This window comes from Camelus bactrianus, chromosome 12 (assembly GCF_048773025.1).
Source record: "Camelus bactrianus isolate YW-2024 breed Bactrian camel chromosome 12, ASM4877302v1, whole genome shotgun sequence".
Lineage (NCBI taxonomy): Eukaryota > Metazoa > Chordata > Mammalia > Artiodactyla > Camelidae > Camelus > Camelus bactrianus.
The window spans coordinates 48,295,216-48,318,819 of NC_133550.1; the positions used below are offsets into that span (position 1 = coordinate 48,295,216).

At 40.0% G+C, this 23,604-nt stretch overlaps 2 protein-coding genes across 4 annotated transcripts in view; both read right to left on the reverse strand.

Moving 5' to 3' along the window:
* The window catches only part of TMTC2 (transmembrane O-mannosyltransferase targeting cadherins 2), a 481,591-nt gene that overhangs the window by 342,811 nt on the left and 115,176 nt on the right, over window positions 1-23,604 (reverse strand). Inside the window, exon 1 of one of the 2 annotated variants that reach the window (XM_010958805.3) lies at window positions 13,516-13,657. The exons of the other annotated variant lie outside the window; for it this stretch is intronic. Coding sequence (XP_010957107.1) covers window positions 13,516-13,598 — 83 coding nt within the window. The 5' untranslated portion in view covers window positions 13,599-13,657. Of the gene's footprint in view, window positions 1-13,515; window positions 13,658-23,604 lie in introns of those variants that run through there. 2 annotated transcript variants of the gene reach the window in all.
* Window positions 14,489-23,604, reverse strand: part of METTL25 (methyltransferase like 25) — a 200,160-nt gene continuing 191,044 nt past the window's right edge. Inside the window, exons 13-14 of one of the 2 annotated variants that reach the window (XR_012510797.1) lie at window positions 16,667-16,735; window positions 14,489-14,537 (exon numbers count right to left, since the gene is read on the reverse strand). The gene's annotated coding sequence lies outside the window, so the exon portion shown is untranslated. Of the gene's footprint in view, window positions 14,538-16,662; window positions 16,736-17,484; window positions 17,510-23,604 lie in introns of those variants that run through there. The other variant, XM_074375331.1, reaches the window with a different exon arrangement.

Here is a 23,604-nt window from a genome sequence, read left to right on the forward strand (position 1 = left end):
CTAGCATGCATGAGATGCTGGGTTCAATCCCCAGTACCTTCATTAAAACGATAAAGAAAACCTAATTAACAACCCCCCCAATCTTAAAAAAAAAAAAGGCAAGAAAAAAATGATGAACATATGGGTATTTATTATAATCACTTCCCTTAAAAAAAATACAAACAAGCTGCTATTTTATAACACACATCCAAAATTCAGCATGCAATCAAAATGTATCACAGAATTTTTTTAAACACCAAAGACCTACTTCTCACAAATACAGCTGAATTCAGAGGACTTCCATTCTAACACCATGTCTTGATTTCATCGCAGGAAGCTGACAGTCATTTGCTGCCCTGGTTCCAACTCAGAAAGGTACTAATAAGAGCAACCCATCTTCCATCACAGTGTCTCTGTTTTCCCCCCAGCAAAGAAAGTTCATCCCAATTTCTCCATAACGACCCCTCCTCTATACCACAGAAGGAAAGCACTGCCTCATAAGCAAGAAGGGGGTAAAGTCCTCTTCAAGTCAATTTCTCTCAATTTCACCAAAGTTCATTTACAGGGCTGTCATATTCAACCTTCTCCTCCATAGCAGATAACCCCTCCTTCCCATCCAACCCCTCACCCTGCAGAAATCCAGCTGCTAGTCTTTTCTTTAGTCCTAAAAATCACCTGCTGAGGGCACGTTTAATAAGGTCCTGAATCACTGCTTTCTCATACTAATTTAAATTAATCCCAGAGAGTTGAGAGCCATCCTGCAAAAACCATTTGTTGGTTCCCTTTAATAAATTAAAACAGTATGGCTGATTTTTTTTTAACCCGTCAGTAACAGAATCTGGTTTATTAAAACACTTGGTGAATTTTCACCTGAATATTCTAAAAATGTTCCAAGGAACAGATGTGCGCTAGAGAAAACCAGGCTGCTATCCAACAAGAAGCAAAAGTGTTCTCCTTTTTAGGAGTTTGCCACTTGCTGTTAGAATTGAGTATCAATAGGAACAGAGTAAACAGTCCAACTGAGAAGAAGGTAACAAACACATAAGAAATAAAATGATGATTATGGCTGAGGTAAAAACATCTTTGGTGCATACAGTTTGTTGTATTAATGTGCCTCCTTTTCTACTGTATGTGTAGCCAAATGACCAATGTTTTACTTAAAACAGTATTAAATTGCTCCCAAATGGCCAACTTCAAATACATTTCTTAGGCAAATGAATGCAACTGCTGAGAACCCCAGAAAGGAACCTGGAAATCATCAGGGCCACACCCTGACCCTGAAGAGAAAACTGTGCCATCAACACGGTGAAACTTCAACATACTAAGCTTACTTGCATTTTGAGAAAGTATTTCGTCCTCTGGAGTTGCAGGGGCAAGGGAAGCAAGAAATGTTAGTATTAAATGTTAAGTAAACGTGTGAAAGACCTGTTTTAATTAAGAGAGTGAACAATATTCTTTTTTGGAGGGGGTAATTAAGTTACTTCTTTATTTGCTTATTTTTAATGGGGGTACTGAGGATTGAACTCATACATGCTAAGCATGCACTCTACCACTGAGCTATACCCTCCCCACCCTGGGATCAATATTCTTGAATGCAGAACTACCTGTAAATGAATTAATGCAAGTTGTAGGCCTTGGTTACAGAGCAAGTTAGTGACAAGTTTCCCAGAAAAGACTTCAAAGAACAAACAGAGCCTTTATATCCAATTTTACTCACTGCAGGCAAAAGATATATACAAATATTCCTAGGATTTGAGCTAACTCTTAATTTAACATAACTGAAAACAACTCTGTATTTTTATTATAATTTTTTCCTTATTAATAAGGAATATCTTAATTTTAAGATATTTCCTTAAACAATGATTTTCCTTAAAAACCTAAGCTACACATCATCAAATGAAACAATTCTTATAAGATGCTAAGAAATCATAAGTTTGCGTATACTCCTATACAGTATCACCTAATCTGAAGAAGAAAGTTATAATGGTGAAGAAAATGGAAGACACCTGAGTTCTGTTTTTTCAGCTGTATACATTTATACTGCAAACATTTTATTGGCAAAATTTGTTTGTATGTGCGTGAATGCATGTGTGTAATGGTTAAATTTCAACATTATTTCTCCAAACTTGTAAGCCAAGATGAAAATTGAATTTTACAATTAGTAGTTATTTAATATAGTTCACCGGACTGTTTCAGTGACACTAAATCTATATGAAATACTAAGTTAACCATTACCAGAAATAAGTTTAATTTTGAATATTGGCTTTAAAGAAAAATCCCTAAATGTTCTGTAATATTTTCAGATGTTATTATACAGTGATTTTAAACTATCAGCTATAGAGTTAACGAATAGTTTATTAAGAGAAATTCTTAGTAAGTATTCTAGACACCAATGTACCAGGCACTGTATAAAACTCATCTCATTAAATTCTCCCCAAAACTCTATAAACTAGGTGTTACTATCATCATCATTCTATAGAACAGGGAACAGAGGCTAAAAGAGTTTCGGTAACACAATCAAAATTACACAATTAGCAAGTAATAGTTCTGGGATTAGACCCCTACACTATCTGATTCCAAAATTCTTGTGGTCTTTTTACTTTTTTGCCACCCTATTGCTTAGAAAGGTCTCAAAGAAAGAAATATTTTCTAATTAGTTACAAAAATGTATCACCAGGTTTATATATCAGATGTCACCACCCGGTGTATGTTCTAAGCATACTCTGCAAATTCTCAGTACGCCACTGATTAACACAAACACTTCACTGAAGAAAAACTTCAGCTTATCTGACATATATCTTTCCTAATCACTAGGCTGCCAGAACTGCTCTGAATCTGAATGTACTCCAAAAAGAAAAAGGGTTTAATTGAAGAGAGAGACCATGAGTACCCAGTAACAATACGCCCTGCCAAGCAGAACCGAAGTACCAAAGATTACTTACACCCAATGCACTGTAACTGGTCCTTTTACCCCAGAGAAGGAAGTAAGTGCTCAGACGGGCCAAAATGTCTATTCAAAATCAGCCTTCATGCCCAGAGACCAGAAACACAGGGAAAGCAACAGAAAAGCAGCAGAGGAGAGCAACACCTGCTTCTGTGTTCAGTCTAGGGACAGCTGACCAAAAGGGTGGACAGAGATTAGAAGCAGAGACAGGGTGTGGGGGTGGCAACAGAAGCTGGGGCGGCAGGAGCTCAACCACTGAGTCCAAGCGGAAAAGTGAGCGACAACGTGGCGCAGAGCACAGCTCTGTCCTCTCGGGAGGGAGAGTAAGAGCCAAGTCATTCACCCTCAGGTCCAACACCCTCTTCGTCTAATTGTATAATCATACACCTTCCTAAGACACACAGAAAACATTCATCAGACTATTTCATTTGCTCCTCACTCTGTGGTCAGCAGTTGTTATCATCTTCACTTCCTGACCAACTATAAGATCAAGTTTTAGAGGCTCAGTAGCTCAAGTACGAGTTAATAATGTGTTAATTGCAAGACTAAAACTCTTCTATTGTAACCAATGTTCTCTCACAATACTGTCTGTAGAACACAGTACGGTATTTTAAAAAGAAAGAAATAATTATAACTTCCTTATAAGTTCCTTAAAAGACTTTTGAGAAGTAGGAAAGAAAAACTTCAGATATATAAGGTATTCACCTACTCAGAAGTCCCCCAAAGTGCCTAAAGACCAAGATTTAGTGCACTAGGCTAAAAAAAAATCACAGGGACACAAGCATCTCTAATCCCACTTGGATATACCGTTACCCAGTAGCATCACCCAGTGCCTGAATATCGTTAATATATCTTTCCTACTCTCAGCTGCCTAAACACCTGTATTTTGCTGCCTGCCTAACGTCTATAGACTTCGTGCAATGTATGCCAAGTTTCGTTACAAAGAATTGTTCAACAAAAGTACAAACCCATAAAGGCACTCACTGTAGGCTCAGTTTAGGTACCAGTACCTATTCAAGTCATAGGCCTAAAGCAACCACCTATCAGTTTATCTGTCAAAATCAGAATCCAGCATCTGTCTCCACAGTAAGGTTATAAAGAAAACGATATTGTAACACAAGACGGTGACAGATATTTCAATAGAGATCATCTCCTGGATTTTAACAGGCTCTCTACCTTTTCAAAATATACACCATATCTCAAACTCTTATGATCAATTTAAAGATGTCATGATTGAACAAATACAGAAACAAAACAGAAAGAGATTAAATAAAATAGCTAAACTCCTATGCTTCTGAGATAAAAAAGATTATCCTCAATCTTTCTTAATCCAGGAATGTAGGCAGTCTTTCCCAAATGTCTGTAAAACACACTGAGCTAATGTGTACATTACATGAGCCAGCAGCCTCTACTGCACCTGGAAATGATAGAAATGTAGCTCCTAGGCCCACTCCAGGCAGAATCTGCATTTTAACAAGCTCAGGTGACATGCAATTAGATTGAAGTTTGGGGAGCACTGATGGAAAGAGATCCAACAAGAGGCCCAGCTCAAAAATGTCCCTTTATGAGAGATACAAAGAGACCCACCTGGTTCAAAGAAACGGAGGATTTAAACTCCATTTTAAAAGACTTTTTTTTAAAGGTAATCATTCATATCAAAGGATGAAAGGGGGACGGGGATTGAGGAGCGAGCTATGAGAGAGGACCAGGCCTACAGCTCTTGCTGCCACAGGCATCCTTAATATCACATCAAGCCTGAATTTAAAAGTAGCTACTCAATACTCTCTCTGAGAAGTGGTTTACTTTATGTTGATGACATACAAGAGGTATTAAAAAAGTGAAATTTCTTTTTCTATTCAACATGAAACAAAAGAAAAAAACCCCACTGTTTTTAAAAGAAAAATCAAAAAGATTTAAAAATTATACAGATAGAGGAAGAAGCAAACCTAAAGAGATCATTTTTAATGGAACATTTCAAACAGAAGACTAAGTATCTATTGCAAACTACAGTTGGTTGTTTCAGGCTGCACACTAGTGTCTTTTTAACAGATTTTTGTTCAAATCTCATTCATTTTCTTTGGTTAAGTCAGTACATATCCCTCTAAGAGTGGTTAAAGGGTAAAGCCTTATTTCTTTCGTATGAATTCAGTGACACAACTCAGCACCATTTTTTTTTTCATTTCAATAGAATAACAAGAATAACCTTCCTATTTTAAATGAGGTTTACCGAATGAATTCAGGTATACCAGTTTTTCACATCAGCTATAAATAATTGCCTCCCTCTAAAGGGCCTATTTTTGCAAATAAAAATGTCTTTTTGCCTGATTAAACTTCTTCATCATCGGAGAACTTTTCTTCTGCAAATTTGTAGCTGGAAAATTCGTCATTAGAAGCTTGTTTTGTCAAAATGAGCTCTTTTCTATTGCTTTGGGTGAGCAGTCTTGTAGTTAATTATTCAGAGGAGGAGAGGAACATCCTATTTTAAAAGAAGTACACTTGACAAAATATTTGGACCCAAGTATTCTACCTTAAGACATCTTTTACATTCCAAGGCAGCAGGGCTCAGTACTTATAATACCTTTAAAAACCTGAAGATAGGAGGGCAGAAGTAGACAAAAGACAGTTTATAAAACAATGAGAGTGGACCCCAGGGGAACATCACAGCTGCCGGCCCTACCTCAAGAACCCCTTTTCCCAAATGGTTCTGGAATGACAAGTGTCCTTTCCAAATGGAGAAAAGTAGCCAAGCCTATGAATACAATCTCTATGGCCACGCTACCACCGCAGGCACCCCCTGTGGAGGACACACTTTGCAGGAATGTTGCTTCAATATGCACTGAGATTGTAAAGAGTCAGACTATTGACTCTCATTTTTAATCCAAGAGATATCCCTAAGAGACAAGAAAGCAGGGTAGATGTGAAACAAATTGGAAATTAACAAAAACAAGATGTTTCCTTTTCCCAAAGTGTTTTCTGCCACTCACTCAGAGACTAGTTTTATACTCTTGGTTTTATAACAGATGCCCAATAACAATAGGCTTTATAATAATATCCTAAATACAGACATGTAACCCAGAGAGAGATGAAAGCAAAAACAAGGAACAAGGCTATGGTCTGCACCCTTTCAGTCTCTTTATAGGATACTTACAAGCAACTGAAAAAAGAACACAAAAGTTCATTAGACTCAGCTGTAAAAATTGTATTAGCCATATTCATCTTTCTTAAAAAAATGAAAAAAAAATTATTTTATAAAAAGCAAACTTGTGAACTGCATTTAAAATTAATACCCCAAGAATTCCAAGTATGCAGAGTTGTATGGATTGCCATGCTTCCCACTAGATTTTTAAACAATGTTTAAACAGGGCTGTTTGAAATACTCCAGTGGCATCATTTAACCCTGTTCAAAATGTCAAGAGTCATACTGTGCCCCAGTGGCCACTCTTCAGCAAATAACACATCCTTTGAAGTTAAAATCCTCCTAAATGATGCCAATTGAGAATTTCTAGGCTAGGAGAGTTTTTCTACTTTGAAAGAAATCAATAATCTTTGTAATGACAATTAGGAAAAAAGCCCTTTCATCATCAAACTTGTGAATTTTGCAGTTTCAAATGTCAGTAAATTCCTTTACCCCAGGGCAATATTTGTAAACATTCTTTCCTAATTAAGCCATAATCATAAACCTAGACTGAACTTGCTTCTTTTTTTAAAAAAAAACTTGATGCTCTTGAGGAATAATTATATTTATTATAATAAATTCCACAGAAATAAAGGGTAATTATCAAAGACAAAGGGATCTGACAGAAATATTTTATTTGGCCACAACATCTACCACATAGCTGCTATTCCAAGGGCACTGATGTGTGTTTCACTTGATAAATCACGTAATTTACTCAGTCTCCTTGACTATAACTACATGCTGTGCCATGCTTCGAACCCTGCCTCCCTCTGATAGCACAAAATCCCCAGCAAAGACATCAAGAAACAAAAGCTTTCATCAAATTATCATAAGCAAATAGTATCTCCTCTGCCAATTACTACGGTACTTTTAAAACAGATACAGTAGCACTGCTCTCAAGCACTGTGTACAGCCTTAGAATAAGTAAAAGTACATATAACTTCATTATAAATGGAATCTAAAGGCAGAGTTTGAATTTTCAATTCTAATCTCTTTCTCATATTCAAGTTTTAGATATGAGCAAGTCAAAAATCTCTCTCCATCTTCAAAACAATCATTTCTAAGTTGTTCAAACTAACTGCATCTTATGAAATGCCCTTAAATAAAATAATGCCTTTAAATAAAATTAATTACTCTAAAAACATGATAGCAACTTTTAATGTAAAATCTTGAGACTAAATCTTCAAAATTCTCCTGAGTAGATAGAATTACTCAATTCTTCCCCATATACTTGTAAAGAAAAAAGGTCATAGGTGAACCCAAAATTGTAATTCCAGAAAGTTTCTAAAAGACTGAAATGAAGATCCAGACCTTTTATTCTAAGAAATCTTGAGCACCAGAGAAACGGACAAATGTAACTGCAAAGCTAAAATGTCAGAGATGAGGACAAGAGGTTCATTGAAATTTGATAGTGTTGCAATTTATTGGAATTAACTGCCTTGAAAATACAGCCAAAATAATCTCTGAGGCAAGTGTCTTCAACTCCTATGACCAGTCAAGGCAAATCTAGTTAAAGAGCCCAGCCTCGGCAGTCCTCCAAGGAAAATAACTGGCCTGGACAGTTAGGAAGAAGATATTTGGGAATGGTAGTCTAAAGCTTCCACATGTAAGAATAAAGTGCCAACGAGCACCAGATCAAGGATAAACTCAGTTCAAACCATCCAAATTCAGTTCAAACCATCTACTATGGATCCTCAGCAGAGATGTTCCAGAAGAAAAGCCAAGAGAATCCCAGTAAAAGTTTCAAAATTTGAGTACCACTCAAAATAAACATGGGTAAATACAAGCGAAGTTCTGGTAACGGACAAGCTATCAGCCTTTTTTAAGTTCCTCGTCACATTCGCAGATTCAAACATTGCACAGTACCTGGTAAAGTACAGGCAGGAAAGGTCAGACAGGTAGGGATGCTTACGGACCAGAGTGAACAGCTGCTGTGGGTATTATGTACCATTTATACGGGAAGCCCGCGTATAGTGATATTCACAATTAGTGAATTAAGGAAGGTAGTCATTTATTCCTCAAAGGCACATACAAATCAAATCTTCCAAGAAACCATCCAGCACTGTGCATAATTACACCTGTAATTATTCAAAATATTATGCCTTTTTCATCCTATGAAGAACAGAAGGTATGTAGCCCCTAGCAAAAGGCCTCTCCCCCTTTTTTTTCCAACTAGGCTGTTAATGAGGATGGCTATTCATTGAAGGCAGGTGGTTACATTCAGTAAATCACTTGTCCTTTCCATCAAAGCTGCAACACTCGTCACTTTTGCGAGGCCATTAAAGTAAGTACCCAAAGCTCATACAAGGCCGTTTCCAAGAGAGAATCAAAAAATTTGAAAGATGAATGTTACTAGGTTAAAAGCAGGTTGGGGGTGAATAATGAAGTTATAAGAAAGTAGGTTTGTCAGCCACAGATTTATCAGAGCGCCTTAAGGGTAAACTCTGTCCTTTCCTCTTATTAGGAAGGTGCCGGTTTTAGAGAAAGCATACCACTTGCCTGTGATAAACAGCTGCACCATCGAGGGTATTTTAAACAAGTGCTTTTAGTGCACTGAACAGCCACAAAGAGATTAGGAAGACAAACTGCTCCTCATTCACGTTGGAATCCGAAAGGTTGTAGCTGTTTTAGAATTACAGCAGCAGGGAATTCAGTGTTACCGTAGGGGCACATTAGCACTGAAAAACTAAGTGCAGATGACGAGATGACGTAAGTGAATGATATGCAATGATACAGCCCCCCAAAATATAGTATATTTATACACAAAAACAACTAAGAGACGGATGGCTGGCAAGCGATTTTCCCTGTGGCATTTCGACTTGTCCGTTCAGTGCTTGTATTTGGGTCATTTGCTAGGATAAACCCCATGTGACAGGCTCAGTGGAGGTAAGGCAAAGTGGTCCATAAGCGCTTCGCCTAATTTTAATTTTAATTTACTGTTAAGAGATGTACTTGTTCAACTAGCAAAAAGAACCTTTTCTACATAGATTTGATTATATAGTCAAAACGGAGCTAAAAAATAAAATGTCATATAAAATAGTTCATAAGCTATAAATTGCACCTGCTGGCCTTTTTTTCAGTATATGATCAACTGGGAAGGAGATGAGAATAAAATAAACTCTTGTACACACTGGCTTCTTTCAATAAAGACCTAAAGAGACGACCTTTGATACAAAGCAAACGTCTCCCTTATTTACTTTGATTTTATAATAATTCTTTCTAAACATGCTTTTACTAAATACCAGACATACCTTCAATGGTTGAACATACTAGAATTTTAAGATAAGAATTCCTGGATTGGTCCAAGGTGAGTCTATTAGACCTTTTTAGAGAGAAGTTAGAGGGACTGAGCATTTCACAAGGGATTCTTATACCAGGTCAAAAACCCAAACTGACAATAACACTAAAAGACCAAGTAGAAGGTCTAGTTGAGTATCTTTAGGGGAACACACACACACACACACACACACACACACACACACTCACAGGTTTGTTTTTTTTTAAACTTGTCAGTATACCTTAAATCCTCCCTCCATTCCTTCATTTTAAATACTGTTAATCAAAATCTTTATGACTTTAAGGAAAGAAATCTTAACAAAGGTTTCTGTAAAAGCTGAGATTTACATTTATATCTGAACAAGTAACTGAACTAGAAATGTGCTACTGAGAGTTTGGGGTAGTTTTGATTCAAGAGCAGAAATTCCTGCTGTGGAGTTGGTTCTCCAAGTTTCACACAATTACTGCATCTCAATAACTAAGAAATCTAAAGGTAATGTTAATGGTCATGGTTGGATTTAACAACTGCAGAATGGGCAATAAGGAAAAAACTTTCCAAAGCAGCCACAAACCCATTTCCCACTTTCAAAAACTCAAATTGTCTTTTTTTTTTTTTAATAACCAATGCATTATTTTACTCACATGAGAATAAAAAGATGTATTCATTGCATTATCTTCTTATTCACTTGTTATCTATCGTAAGTGGCATGCCGTCAATTAGATGACATGTTCAAAATGAAATCAGACTAGAAAACAGTATTTACAGTTTACTTTTGTTGGTTTAAAGTAAACTGACTCCTCTTTCGGTATTATCTCTGTGCAAAACATAACAGGACTTTTAAAGAGGATGAAGGGAAAAGGATGCAATGGCTATCCTCAACAAATATGTAAGAGAGCAGAGAATTCAGGGTCAGCAAATTTTTTCCACTGACCTCAACATCAAATTTCTCCAGAAAATGAAAGGGTCCTTCAAGAAGTCACAGGCAACATGACTTAAAATTTGGCAAAGACAGCTTATTTATAATTTCAATTCTACTCCAACCACAATTTAAGATTCAATACAGTCATTACCAGATTGAAGGCAGGGGATGAAGCTGAAACCGTATATGCTTTTTCATTAGATATGGTGAATTCGACTCTTTTACCGTTTGTTTCATCACATCATAGCCATATTCTTAAGTTTAGCACAGGAACACTTGTAAAATAGTAAATTTTACTGTAGGGAAATTGATTTTGCTCTAAGAGTTTCAGATTACCCCTTAATCTCAACCAAGCTACATACAGCAAACGCTGAAAGTAATTATACATATAGTTCATAAAGTAAACTTGATCACTGTATTTAAAAGAAATGATAACTTTGAGAAGTACCACAGCAATAATGTTTAAGCTGAAGCAATAGAAAGCCCTCCTACAGTAAATGCCAGATTCTTCAGGGAAAATGCAGTCTTGACTTAGTTAAGCAAGTCAAGCGTAAGAGCCATCTCCCTCCTCGAGCTGCTGCCCTTTCCCTTCTAGCACTGCCCTCTCCCTCCAGACCCACATTTCACAAAAGGTTTGTTTTTTTTGGGGGGAGGGGTGCGGCGGGGAGCAGAATCCACATCCGCAGCTTAAAATTTTACTCTTGGGTCTTTGTCGTCTGAAATGGAGTGGTGGAAATAAACAGGTTATCATCCTCCTAAAGTTTCCACTTGACTCCCCAGCTCTTTCCCCCTTTCTCCCACCAGTGAGATAGAACATCTGTCTCGAAAGACACCACTTACAGTGCACCTTGGCACTGAATCACCTGAACATGCTATGCAGACCCCAAACAAGCTCCATGCTCCCATTAGTACACATTTCATAATTTCTAGGATACATAAAAAACAAGTTTGGTACCTGTAAGATTTCATACTCTTCAGAGTGGGTGACTACAGATGCAGTTCTGCTACTAAGAAAATTCGAGTCAAATACACTCTTCAAATTGTGGCTAAGTATAATTTATATTTACAGGCCTTCAACATCACATCGGTGTACAATGTCTATGTATCATATACTGAATATGCCAGCCATTAGATGATATGGTCAAATCGTCACATTAAATTCATCTACGTAGGTAGGTGTAAGTCAGAAATTTGGCACTCCATTCAATCTATATAGCAGGTAAAGAACTTATGACAATTGCCCACCCCCACCCCCGCAGCATTCAAAGCACAACTGACTTACCCTCACACTCACACCATTCTGCCCAAGTTACAAAGTCCCAACACTTCTGATAATAAAAGAACACAGAGTAAGCATTAAGTCTATAGAGAAAATGTACATGCAAATTTAGTTTAGTTCCAGCCTTAATCTGAATAGCTTTTTCTGACATGTATTTTTTTAAAGAAGGGACAACAATAAAGAAAAGCTATACCAGGAATGCTTGATTTAGCACCATGTTCTACAATAGTTACAGTATTACAGTAAATTCCTTTTTCTTATAAGCTCTAAATTACTGGTTTAAATTCTTACTTTTCAAACTGTCTCCAGCAGAACCAGTAACTGCCCAGACTCTTCCCTGAGCTCACTTTAGTGAAAAGTCATCCGTCTTTGGAAGCATGAGCTTTTCCTGCCAATGCTCAAGAAATAGCAGGTGCACAGTAACACAAAATTGGAGGGAACAGAAGCAGCTTACCTCACCCTTACACACACACCATTTATTTCTCAGAACATGCAGCACAGCTGCTGAAATCTGCATACTGCTTACAAGTTGAGAAAAAGTTTATGTCTAACAGTGACTTCCTATCAACTAGTCTCTGATAGACACTACATAAAATGCATTAAGAAGGGTTTTCTGGATGTTTTTGTATCTATGATCGGGGGATTTCATAAGAGACAAGACATGGGGTTGTGAACCAAGATTCGCTGACTTAAGGCATACATGCATGAACATGCTTTTAGCCGGACAGTGTGCTCATCAGAGAATACAGAATATGGCTAATTACCCCCGGGAACAGATTCTGCCTTCATCTCACCTCACAATCAACCACTTTGCTTAAGTTCACTCACTGCCTTGCCCTGACCCTGGGGAACCATTCACTTTCCAGAGTCCAGAGAGGCTGCTGAAAAGCTGTCAAAGTAAATCTGTGCTCACTTTTTGGATGGTTTAATTTCAATGGAGCATGAAACATCCCAGGACGGTTAATAAGTTAAGCCAGGCGTGCTGGTCTCCCTAATCTATTTTAATTATGCATCTGTTTTAATTGTACTCAGATTAAGTCACCGGAAAAGCACAAATTGTAATTTTCCCTAATGGCTATTGGAGCTTTTCATCAGTTTCTAAACATTAACAACGTTTAAAAAATAGGTGGAGAGACACGAGTACAACTGTGCCATTTTCCAGAAATCGATGCAGTTTCTTTGACAACACAGTTCAGGTCTCATTAGCCACCCAAACTAACCCAAGTGCAAAGACAGCTTCAGTCTCTAGGGGCATCTTCTTCCCCAATTAGCACAAGAGAATCGCTAACGTCTAGTATAAAACTCCCAAACAGAAAGGGAAGCTCAGGCTTTTACAGAGTGCCACTCCATCGACTGGTGAAGGAGGCGGGGGAGCGGGAGAGAGGAGCAGCACCGATCTCCTGGCTCAAAGTAAAGTGCACCAAACGTCAAAAGGGAAAGTTGAAGCAGAGTGCGATGTCTCCACTATTTTGGCAACTGTCAAACGTGTTTTAACCTCGGGAAATAAAAGTGTCCCATCAATAAAAGGAAACGCTACGGGGAAGATCTATTAGGGGGCGGGGAGCGGCTTCCTTCCAGTCCAGACGTAAAATCGCTCAATGTGCTTTTGTTGTACCAAGGAATACCTAAGACTTTTTAAAAATAAGCTCATTAAACAGTTTCCCAAATTGCTGTGATTTCCGCTAAGAAACTTAAGCGTCTGCCAAGAGCCGAGAAGGAAGGGGAAGGAACCTGCCGCAAACTAGGAACACAAACTCCCTCAGTCCTCCTAGTGCGTCCGCGTCCCCGGTATTTGCTTCAGGTGTTGATGTTTACGCGTCTCCTAAACCTTCAGGTGCTAGACTAGTTCCTCCAAGACACACTTCGAGGCTTAAAGCGGGAAGCTTCAGAGCCACCGCGGAGTCCCCAAGCAGCCCGTGACCCCTTCCTCTCACCCCCTTACCTGTCATCATAGCAGAAATCCGCACTCAGGGTGTTGAGATACAAGGCGAGCCCCAGAGCGCTGCTCACCAACTCTGCAATCATCTCTCCACCTCCTTTCCTCCGGCTTGGCTCTCAGAGCAAGGGCAGCAGCGGCAACAAAAAACAGAAGCATCAATCCCCACCTTCCGTCGCCTTCTCCTCCCAGCTTCACTTTTCCCTCGCTTCTCTACCCTCCCTTCCTTTCTCAGGTCCTTCCAATCCACTACTCTCCTCTTCCTCCTCGTGCCCGTCTCCGCAGCTCCTGCGTCCTTCCCGGGTGCGGGCTCACACGGCGCTCCCCATGCCCAGCACCGAAGAGCGGCGAGCGGCGTTCGGGCTCCGCGCCCCCCGGCGGATCTGTGCACAGGGCTGGTCCTTCGCGCAGCTCGTGCCGCCACCCTAACCCATGGCAGTGAGGGGCACCCTAGGTGAGGAGTGGGACTCAGAGGAGGTGGAAGAGTGCCGGATGGGGGCAGAGGGACCGGACCGAGCCGGGCTCTGGGACCAGCTGGAGGAAGAGAAAGAAGGGCGGGTGGGAGGGACGAAGCGAGCCGCCTTGCCTCGCCGCCTCCCGGGCGCACGGCTCCCGTGACGCTCGGGCGGACTCCGGCCGCCACAGCAGCTGCAGCGCATCCACTCTTTATTAGCTCCCTCCCGGCCCCAGCCCCTTCTCCAGTGAAGTGAGAAGCGGTGGCTGGAGACTCTAGAAGCTCCCGCGTGGGGTTCTCGGCGCTGCCCCCGCGCCTGCGTAGCCAACCCTCCATCCCGGGTTCGCCCAGCCCCTTTCTCCACCCAGGCCCGCCCCTACGGTTCCTCCCACAATACCCCCTGGGTTGGAGGCTCCTCCCACCCTCCACAGGGCTGGAGGCTCCTCCCAACCACTTCCCGCCCTCCCCTTGTTTCTTTCACCTTCGATTTCACTCTGGGAAGCCCCTGGGACCCAAGGGCGACGGCTGGAAGGCAGCCCAAAGGGGTAGCTGGAATGCGCCCTGGGCGGGGGAGCTGCAGGAGAAACGAGACCGAGGAGGATGCGGTCGCTCTCCCCGCTTCTGCCGGGCGGCGTCTGGCACCGGCTGGATCTCAACCCCGGCACTATGTGTGCCAGGCGCTGCCAGGCGTAAGTCCGGTCAGCTGGAGAGACTTATGGGGACCGGGAGGGGAAGAACAGGTTTGACGAGTGCTACAGTCTTGGTTGCCACAAATATACATGCGACCTGTCATACACCCTCGTGCGTGAGTCGAAATGCAGTGGGAGTAGGGGAATTGGAGAGCTTGAGGGGCATCTTAGGAGGCAGAGATTTCAGCTCTGAGCCTACCGTTGCCCCAAATGTCAATGGAAAGACGTGGGGCGGGCGGCGGATGTTCCCGCAATTAGGTTAAAAAGAAAGGATACCAAAAGAGGAAACAAAGATTCGCGCGCACATACATAAACACGCCGCAGGGGCGGGGGCTTTTCGTAGTTTCAAGGGGACTGTCAAACTGACCCCGAGAACACAGAGAAGAGAATACCGGTGCAACCCAGTACAGGCTATCCTTAAACCTAGGAAGGCGGGTAGCTAATGCCCTTTCCTTTACGCCTGGATGCAGGACTGGATGGAAGGCGCCCAACATGATGAAATACGGTGTAGAGGAATGGTCTGTGTAGAACGAGCCCTGGGTACTAAAGTTGCAAAACCAAAGAGGACTGTGGGCTGCCTGCCACACCTCCTCCTGGCTTGGCCCGCTTTCTGGCTGGGTAAGTGGCTCCCTAGGACCACGATGAACACTACTGCAGCGCCCTCTGCTGCATGGCAGCCACAATGCATCAAAAACAGACTTGTAGAGCGTTGACGACCCTCAACACCTCTCTGCCACCACACTCCAAAGGCAGCACCTAACCAGCAAGCTCTCCAAAACAGAGGCAAGAAATTGAGCCCCTTGGATGTCTGGCAGTGGTCTGAACAGCAAATACCATGGTTTGGGTGTCTGCAAAACAAAGTTCCATCTTTTCCTGAATTCACAAGGAAATCTATGTAGACATAAATGAAATGATGAATATTTATTATACCTATTATGCCACCACGATGGACCCATTTATGGGACCTGGGGAAAAACATAAATGCACATAAAAGAGTACTGTATCTTTAAAGGCAGGGACTGATCTTTTATCTTTTTTTTTTAACCCATAATCTCTGCTCACTGTCAAAATGTTTTTAAAATCGTATCAATTGGCCCATCAAGGTCCTCTGTCTCTGTCCCTCCATTGTACTTAAATGTTGATACTACATCCTAGAACACTGGAGGAAAGGCACCCTCTCTAGAATCTGATGCCTGAGTTGGTGTCCCTGCTCTGCAGCTATGAGACCTTTGGCCAATCATTTTACCTCTCTGTGCCTCAGTGTTCTCATCTATAAAACAGTGACGATAATACCTATCTATGGGTACTATTATTATGCAGATAAAAGTAGTTAACATGTTGGAAGCATCTCAAAGGATCCTAAATGCAATAGAGGTGTTAGTTGCTATTATTAACATTATTATTGTTGTTGTTGTTAGTATTATTATTCTCTCCAACTTCCTCCTATCCTTTTAGTTGTTGACTAAAAATATAGATGTTTACTTCCAAAACATACACCATTACATCCACACTGCTCCAGTCCTAGTCCGAGCTACCCATGTTTCCTGCATGGATGAACGCAGACTTCTAAGTTGTCTCCTTCCTTCTCCTCCTGCAATCCCCACCCCCTCTCACCCACAGTCATAATTTCAGGTATTAGACAGAAGATTCTTTGGAAATCCTACAATCTCTCTGCCAAAAAATGTTCAATGACTTCCTGTCGCACATAGACTAAAACTCGAATTCTTAACCATGGCCAGCCAGACCTTCATCTGACCCTGACTGCCTCTCTCCTGAGTCAGTGTGCTCCAGCAAAACACATCCTTCTCCCCTGGAATTTACACTTTTCCTCCTCTCTTATGCAGTGCTTCTCCCCAGCCCTTCTCCAGTTTGTTCCCAACGTTCAAGTCTTAGTTCGAATGTCATTGCCTCAGGAGGGCTTTCCCAGATTTTATCATGTAGCCCCTCCCTCGTGGATCTCTGTCCCATCAGCTGCATCATTTTCTTCGTAGTATGCTTCAGTATCTGCACTCACCAGAATGGCAGCTCCAAGAGGGCAGGGGCCTCCTCAGTCTTGTTTTCTGTGTGATACCTACGTAAACATCTGGGCAGGGAGAAGGGGAAAAGTTGACAATAAATAAAGAAATGTGCTTCGCAGAAACTGTAAAATAACTGAAAATCCACCCATTTTTATCATGAGAGAATAGGGTAAACTGATTTGTGGTCGACAGTGAAGTATTAACAAAGGAGGAGAGGGAGGAAGTAGGTTAAAAATTCTTAAGATTGCATCAGCTTTGCAGGAAAGTGATGGTGGGAAGTCCAGACAGCTCTCTTCAATAATGAAGAGGACTGAGAGGCATAAAAGTGTGAGAGGGGTTTGACTTCAGCCTGCTAAAAGCTTGTAAGCACTTTCCAGAGCTGTCTCCATTTTCAAGGCTCCAACAGTTCTAAAGAAATCTTGCTAGCCTCCTCCCCCACCTCCTCCTTGTCTCCTCTCCCCACCCCCAAATCCTCTGAATTAGAAGCACAGGGGACTGTGAGAAATGCCACAAAGTGGCATATCTTGCCATCCCTGATGAATGGAAGGCTGAAAATCCAGCTGTGTTTGAGAAATCCAGTTGCTTTTAACAAATTTTCCTACTATAATTTAACGTGGGTCTCACTATTCTTCCAGTGCATTAAGCCTTGGTCTCTTTCAGACTGTTCTCCAAGCAGCCAATGCCTGCATTTTCTCCCTGCCTGGAACAACTTTGGTGTGGGAAAATCAGATTAAAGATGTAAATGTCATCACTATCCTGGGAGATCAATTCAAACCTGAGGGCACTGCTTTTTAATTTATTAAGGTGTACTTACCCATCGGGAGATTGCTGCATGGGTTCTGAAAAAATATATATATATATATTTCCCTCACTATTTAAAGCTACTGTTGCTCTGCACAGATGAAGGAAATCAGGCTGGCTGGCTTGAGTTTTCTACCTCAGACACAAGACTGGCCAAAAAAGTGCTAAGCCCTTATTTTCCCCAAGTAGGTTCCACACATCTGCTACCTCACCACTTCCTCAATGAATTATTTTTTTATAGTCGCCCCGACCTACCCGGCATTTGTTCTGCATTCCCAGCCCTTTATTGTATAATTCATACCTTTGCAGTGCCAGTCCCTCGGGGTAAAGGTTTCCTTATTTGCCTAAGACATTTTTAGTTTATTGTGCAATACCATCTTCCCTTTGGGTGTTGCATAAATATTAACTAAAACTCCACATATGGTCTTGGTCATCATTTCTATTTGTCCTAATGTAACTTCTCTTTGAACAGTTCGTTGGGAAAATGTGCCAAGGGTGAGATGTGGCACATAAATTCTCCTGCTGCCTAGAATGCCTTTTAAAATGCCCACAGATTTGGTTATTTATTAACAGAAGATTTGCACCTCTTCCTTGCTCTCTCAATTCTAAAATTGTCCCAGGCCAAAGTAATTACGATCGCCCATATGTTTGGTGAAAAGGTATCCAGAAATCTCCTGCTAAAATCTTAACAGATTGACTAGGAAGCAGAAGCATACTAGCCCAGCAGGTGGAACTGCGTGTTTAGGGAGGTCAGAACAGAGCTCTCTGCTGCGGAACTCATAAGCTCTGGGCTTTACTCAGGAAATAACCCTGTGGGAGAAAAACGGCAGAGCATGGATGAAATGTGGGTCAGGGAGCTGACAGAGGCACCCGGGCTGCTTGGTTAACTAGTGACAGTAAAGGCATCGGCTACACATGTTACCTTTAGATGGTTCCCAGCATCCCTTAAAATGCTGCCCTGTGGACATTACATATGTAACATCGCTTTATCCCCAAACTTGTGATCCATTAGGAATATAATTAGGACAATGCAGCCACAGAAAGAGATCCTGTCACCTGTCACAAACCCAGGGCTATTAAGAACCAACTACTACTACAACGATGATCATTTTAAGAATCTCGGAAGCTCCCAGCTTCCAATTCAGAGGATGAAGAGATGCAGGAGGGGGAGGAGTGTAGAAATAACATGTTAATAACTAGATATGGATAATTGCAGAGATGTTGAGGCTAATGATAGAATTCAGAAACTCAATCAAGAAAAGCAAAGACAGCCTCCTTCCTAGAATCCCTCTGAATGCATTCCCATGTACTGATATAAACAGTGATCAAAAATATTTGAACAGCTTGAAGAATTGCATTGAATCTTGGGTAACACAGTTGTGATAAATCTCAGATTCTGGAAAATTAATGATAAAGAGTAGAAAGATGATTAGTTTCGATGTGGACATTAGGTAAATTAACCAATTTTTCATGAATGTTGCCTTGATGTTCAGACCAACATGGACCCTTTAAAGCCAGCATTGTCCAGTAGAAATTTCTGCAAAGGTGATTTTATATCTGTCCTCCCCAGTGTATTAGCCATCAGCTACACATCACTATTGAGCACTTAAAATACAGCTAGTGGGACTGAAGAACTGAATTTTAAATTGCGTTTAATTTTAATTAATTTTAATTTCAATAGCGACATTGGTTAGTGGCTACCACATTGGACAACGCAATGAGTTCACGTCAAAACCAGTTGTCTACTCCTCGCAGTGGTCAAAGCTTTAGTCCCGAACCTCATGCTCTGATCAGCTCCATACCCACGTGCCACCTGTTTTTATTTAAGAAACAGCTACTAGCTGTTGAACACTTTGTAGGCATTAGGCATTTGATTGAGCAAAATCTATATTCATGATTGCATCTAACCCTCACAATCGCCCTGGGAGATAAGAGATAGGTACCATTACGACCATATTTTACAAATAAGGAAATGGAGGCTCAGGAAATTGTCCGTGGTCTTACAGCCTCTAAGTAGTGGACCTAACATTTGAATGTATGTCTTTTAACTTCAAAATTCTACCTTTAACCACTACTCAGTATAGCCTAGTTGCTCCTTCTCCCATTCAAAAGTCCACGTCTGCATTAGGATCTATTTCAGGAAAGAGAATTCCTGGCTGCAGCCAAGGTGCCTTGATTAAATTCACATTCTTCCTCCTCCACTGTCCCTCAGATGATTCAGGATAAAATACTGTGGAAGTCTTTCTTGGTCTACCATTTTTGCCTAATTTTTCCCAAATATGGCACAGACACCTGCAAAGACTGCACTCTAATCTGCAGTAAAAATTCTCCCTCATAAAATACACACATATACCATATATTTTTAAGAATAAATGTATTCAAAGCAGACATAGACTTTTTCCTAAGGTAATCCACACCATCTATAAGAAAAATAACTGGGATAAGCGTAATGAAAACTCCAACACAATAATGAAAGTATCAATGCAAATTAAAATTTGGAAAACTAAATAAAGCATTTATAAAAGTGACTTAATATTATGTTTAAAACCCCACTACAAATTTGCACCTCGTAAAGCCTATTTAATCCAGTTATTATTCCTATTCAATGATTAGAAAGTCTATTTGCAGTTTGGCCTAGTCATCCAATAATAACTGACCAAAAGTCAATTCGTTTAGAACTTTTGCAATAGATTTAATTTGCCCATTTGAATGAATGAATATCTTAAAATTTGTGATACTTTATTTAATAATTACAAATGAATGACCTATTTATGGCCTTACATATAGACTTCCACCATCCTATAGTTTTCTTCCCAAATGCTCTTTATCTTCTTCATCTTTTTTTCTGTCCTTTTCAATCTGATCTTTCATTTTTTTCATATTTTGCTCCTACCAAAAGATTTAAATCTTGGTGCACAAAACAACAAAGTTACTCTCCCACATGTGAAGATCTTGCCCTGAGATACACAAACTAGTAAGAAAACAGGTTGTCTGCAGTGGTAGATTTGAAGGAAAGACATTTATTTTCTTGGCAGTCAGTTCCAGAGAGTAGGTCCTTGGATTCAAGTCGACAAATGATGAAGACATTGAATTCAGCAATTCCAAGCTGAGCACCAACGTGAACCTGGGGCAGGAACTTCTTGTTCCTCTAAACCTCTTCCCTGGAGTTAATCACATGCCAGCGCTAGGCTAGAAGGTTATGATCCATTACCTCGGGTAATTTTGGCCAAGTGTCTCCCCTGATTTATATTGCAAACACGTGACGCCGGCAACTACTGATCTGCTTTCTGTCAAATAGATGGGTAGATATGCATTTCCTAGAATTTTACATAAATGGAAATAATACTACATACTTTTCAGGGGTAAGAGTTACCTTCTTTCACTAAGTGTAATTATTTTGAAATTCTTTCACTTTTTGTGTGTATTAATAGTTCATTTTTTTTATCTTTGAGTCATATTCTATTTGTATGGCTATACCACAATTTTTTTATCCACAGATCTGTTGATGAGCATTTGAATTGTTTCCAGCTTTTGGCTACTATAGACAAAGCTGCTGTGATCGATATAACATTTCTCATTTTTCCCTGGTTCCTGTTCTATCGTCAGTTTTACTTTTGGGAGGTTTCAGAACAAGACAACATCTTTGGAAACATCTTACAGTGTTTAAACTTCTGCTGTAAATCACTGGTTCTCAGCAAACAGCATATACCCTGTTCTGTAGTCAGTTTTAACCTTTCAGCTAACAGGAACTACAGACCTGTCTCCGGGCTATTGCACCAGGCCACCTGCTTACAGAAGCAGGCCACAAAAATACCCAGTGGAGATGAGTTGATAATGACCAAAGGGATTTTTGAGTTGCAAGTCAAGGTATCGATCATCTTTACATCTTGTCAGAAAGGAATCAAATATGCACTATATTTCCAATTTATTTCAGTTGTGGTTTTTGTATCCCTAATGGATCAAGCACTAGACAACTGCCTGGTTGACCCATTTTTTTTAACCTGGCTCTGGGGACAGGAGCCAATTCCTTTGCCCAAAGAGCACAACTAAATGCCAAGCGTACAGATGTCCACATGTATGCCTTTACCCTGTTGAATACGCTGTTTTCTTCTAATCCTTCCTCCCTGTCTCCCTTACTGTCTCTCTTACCCACTGCCAAATTATATAGGGTTTCTGATGTAGGGACAGAGAGAAAAAGGCATTTGTATTCACTGAGCCTCTACTATGTAGCAGCACTATGCTAAGTATTTAAAATACACTATGCAACTTAGTTCTCACAGGAGTCTGACCAGATGGGTTTTATTACTGTCTTTTCACAAATGACAAAACTGAGGGTCAAAGATGTTAAGAAACTTGTGCTAAATGGCACAACTAGTAAGTGACAACCCAGGATTCTACATCACGTCTGTTTTGTTCCATTTTAAATTTTATACAATGTCCATCTCATTAACAATATTGAGAGCCATCTTCAAAATAAAGTGACTTTTTTCAGATTCTGACTTCTTTAAACCCTTTGTAAGATGATGAAGAACAGCTTTGGGGAGGACTTCAAAGTGTCATCTTTGCTCTGCTGATATTTTTATAAAATCATGGAATCAAAGGCATGAGCCATACAAATGCAGCCATGTTTAGGTTTTATATAAACAAAAAAGGAGTCAAGTCCAAATGGCTACTGAAATTTGGCAGAATATGCAGAATTTGGAATATAAAAAATAGAAATACTAGTGTCAGTGAATTTCTGCAGAGAACACCAAGAAGCTCACATGTCTGCTTGCAAATGACATACCCAATAAGGGGCTAATATCCAAAATATACAAAGAACTCATACAACTCAACATCAAAAAAACCAAATGACCTAATTAAAACATGGGCAGAGGCTCTGAATAGACATTTTTTCAAAGAAGATATACAGATGGGCAACAGGCACATAAAAAGGTGCTCAGCATCACTAATCATCAAGGAAATGCAAATGGAAACCATGGTGAGATGTCACCTCATGCCTGTCAGAATGGCTGTCATCAAGAAAACAACAAATAACAGATATTGGCCAGGATGCCCTCTGCACTGTTGGTGGGAATGCAAATTGGTGCCTACGTGATGAGAAATAGTAAGAACATTCCTCAAAAAATTAAAAATATAACTACCATGCTATCTAGCAATTCCTAGGTATTTATTCAAAGAAAACAAACATACTAATTAGAAAAGATATACGCACCCCCATTATCACTGCAGCATTATTTACAATAACCAAGATATGGAAGCAACCTAAGTGCCATCAACAGATGAATGAAGAAAGTGTGGTGTGTGTGAGTATACACACACACAATAGAATATTACTTAGCCATAAAAAAGAATGAAATCTTGCCATTTGGAACAACATGGGTGGACACAGAGGGCATTACACTAAGTGAAATAAGTTGGACTGATAAAGACAAATACAGTATGATTTCACTTATATGTGAAATCTAAAAAAAATGAAACAAATGAACAAACATAACAAAACAGAAACAGAATCATAGATTCAGAAACAAACAGTTGGTTTCTAGAGGAGAGGGACCCGGGGGAGGAGAGAAAGAGGCGAGGGAGATTAAGAAGTACACATTTCCAGTTGCAAACCAAATGAGTCACGGATATGAAATGCATACTGTGGGAAATATAGTCAATAATTATATAGTATCTTTGTGTGGTGAAAGATGATAACTAGACTTATTGTGGTGATCATTTTGAAACATACAGAAATACCAAACTACTAAGTCATGTAATGGGAACTAACATAGTATTGTAGATCAATTATACTTCACAAACAAACAAACTCATAGAAAGAGATCAGATTTATGGTTACCGGAGACAGAGGGTGGAGGGAGGGGGATCTGGGTGAAGGCAGTCGAAAGATACAAACTTCCAGATACAAGATAAATAAGTACTAGGGATGTAATGCTGAACATGATAAATATAATTAACACTGTATGTTATATATGACAGTTGTTAAGAGAGTCAATCGTAAGAATTCTCATCACAAGGAAAATTGTTTTTGTATTTAATTTTGTATCTATATAGATGATGAATGTTCAGTAAACTTACTGTAATAATCATCTCATGATATATATAAGACAAATCATTATGTTGTATACCT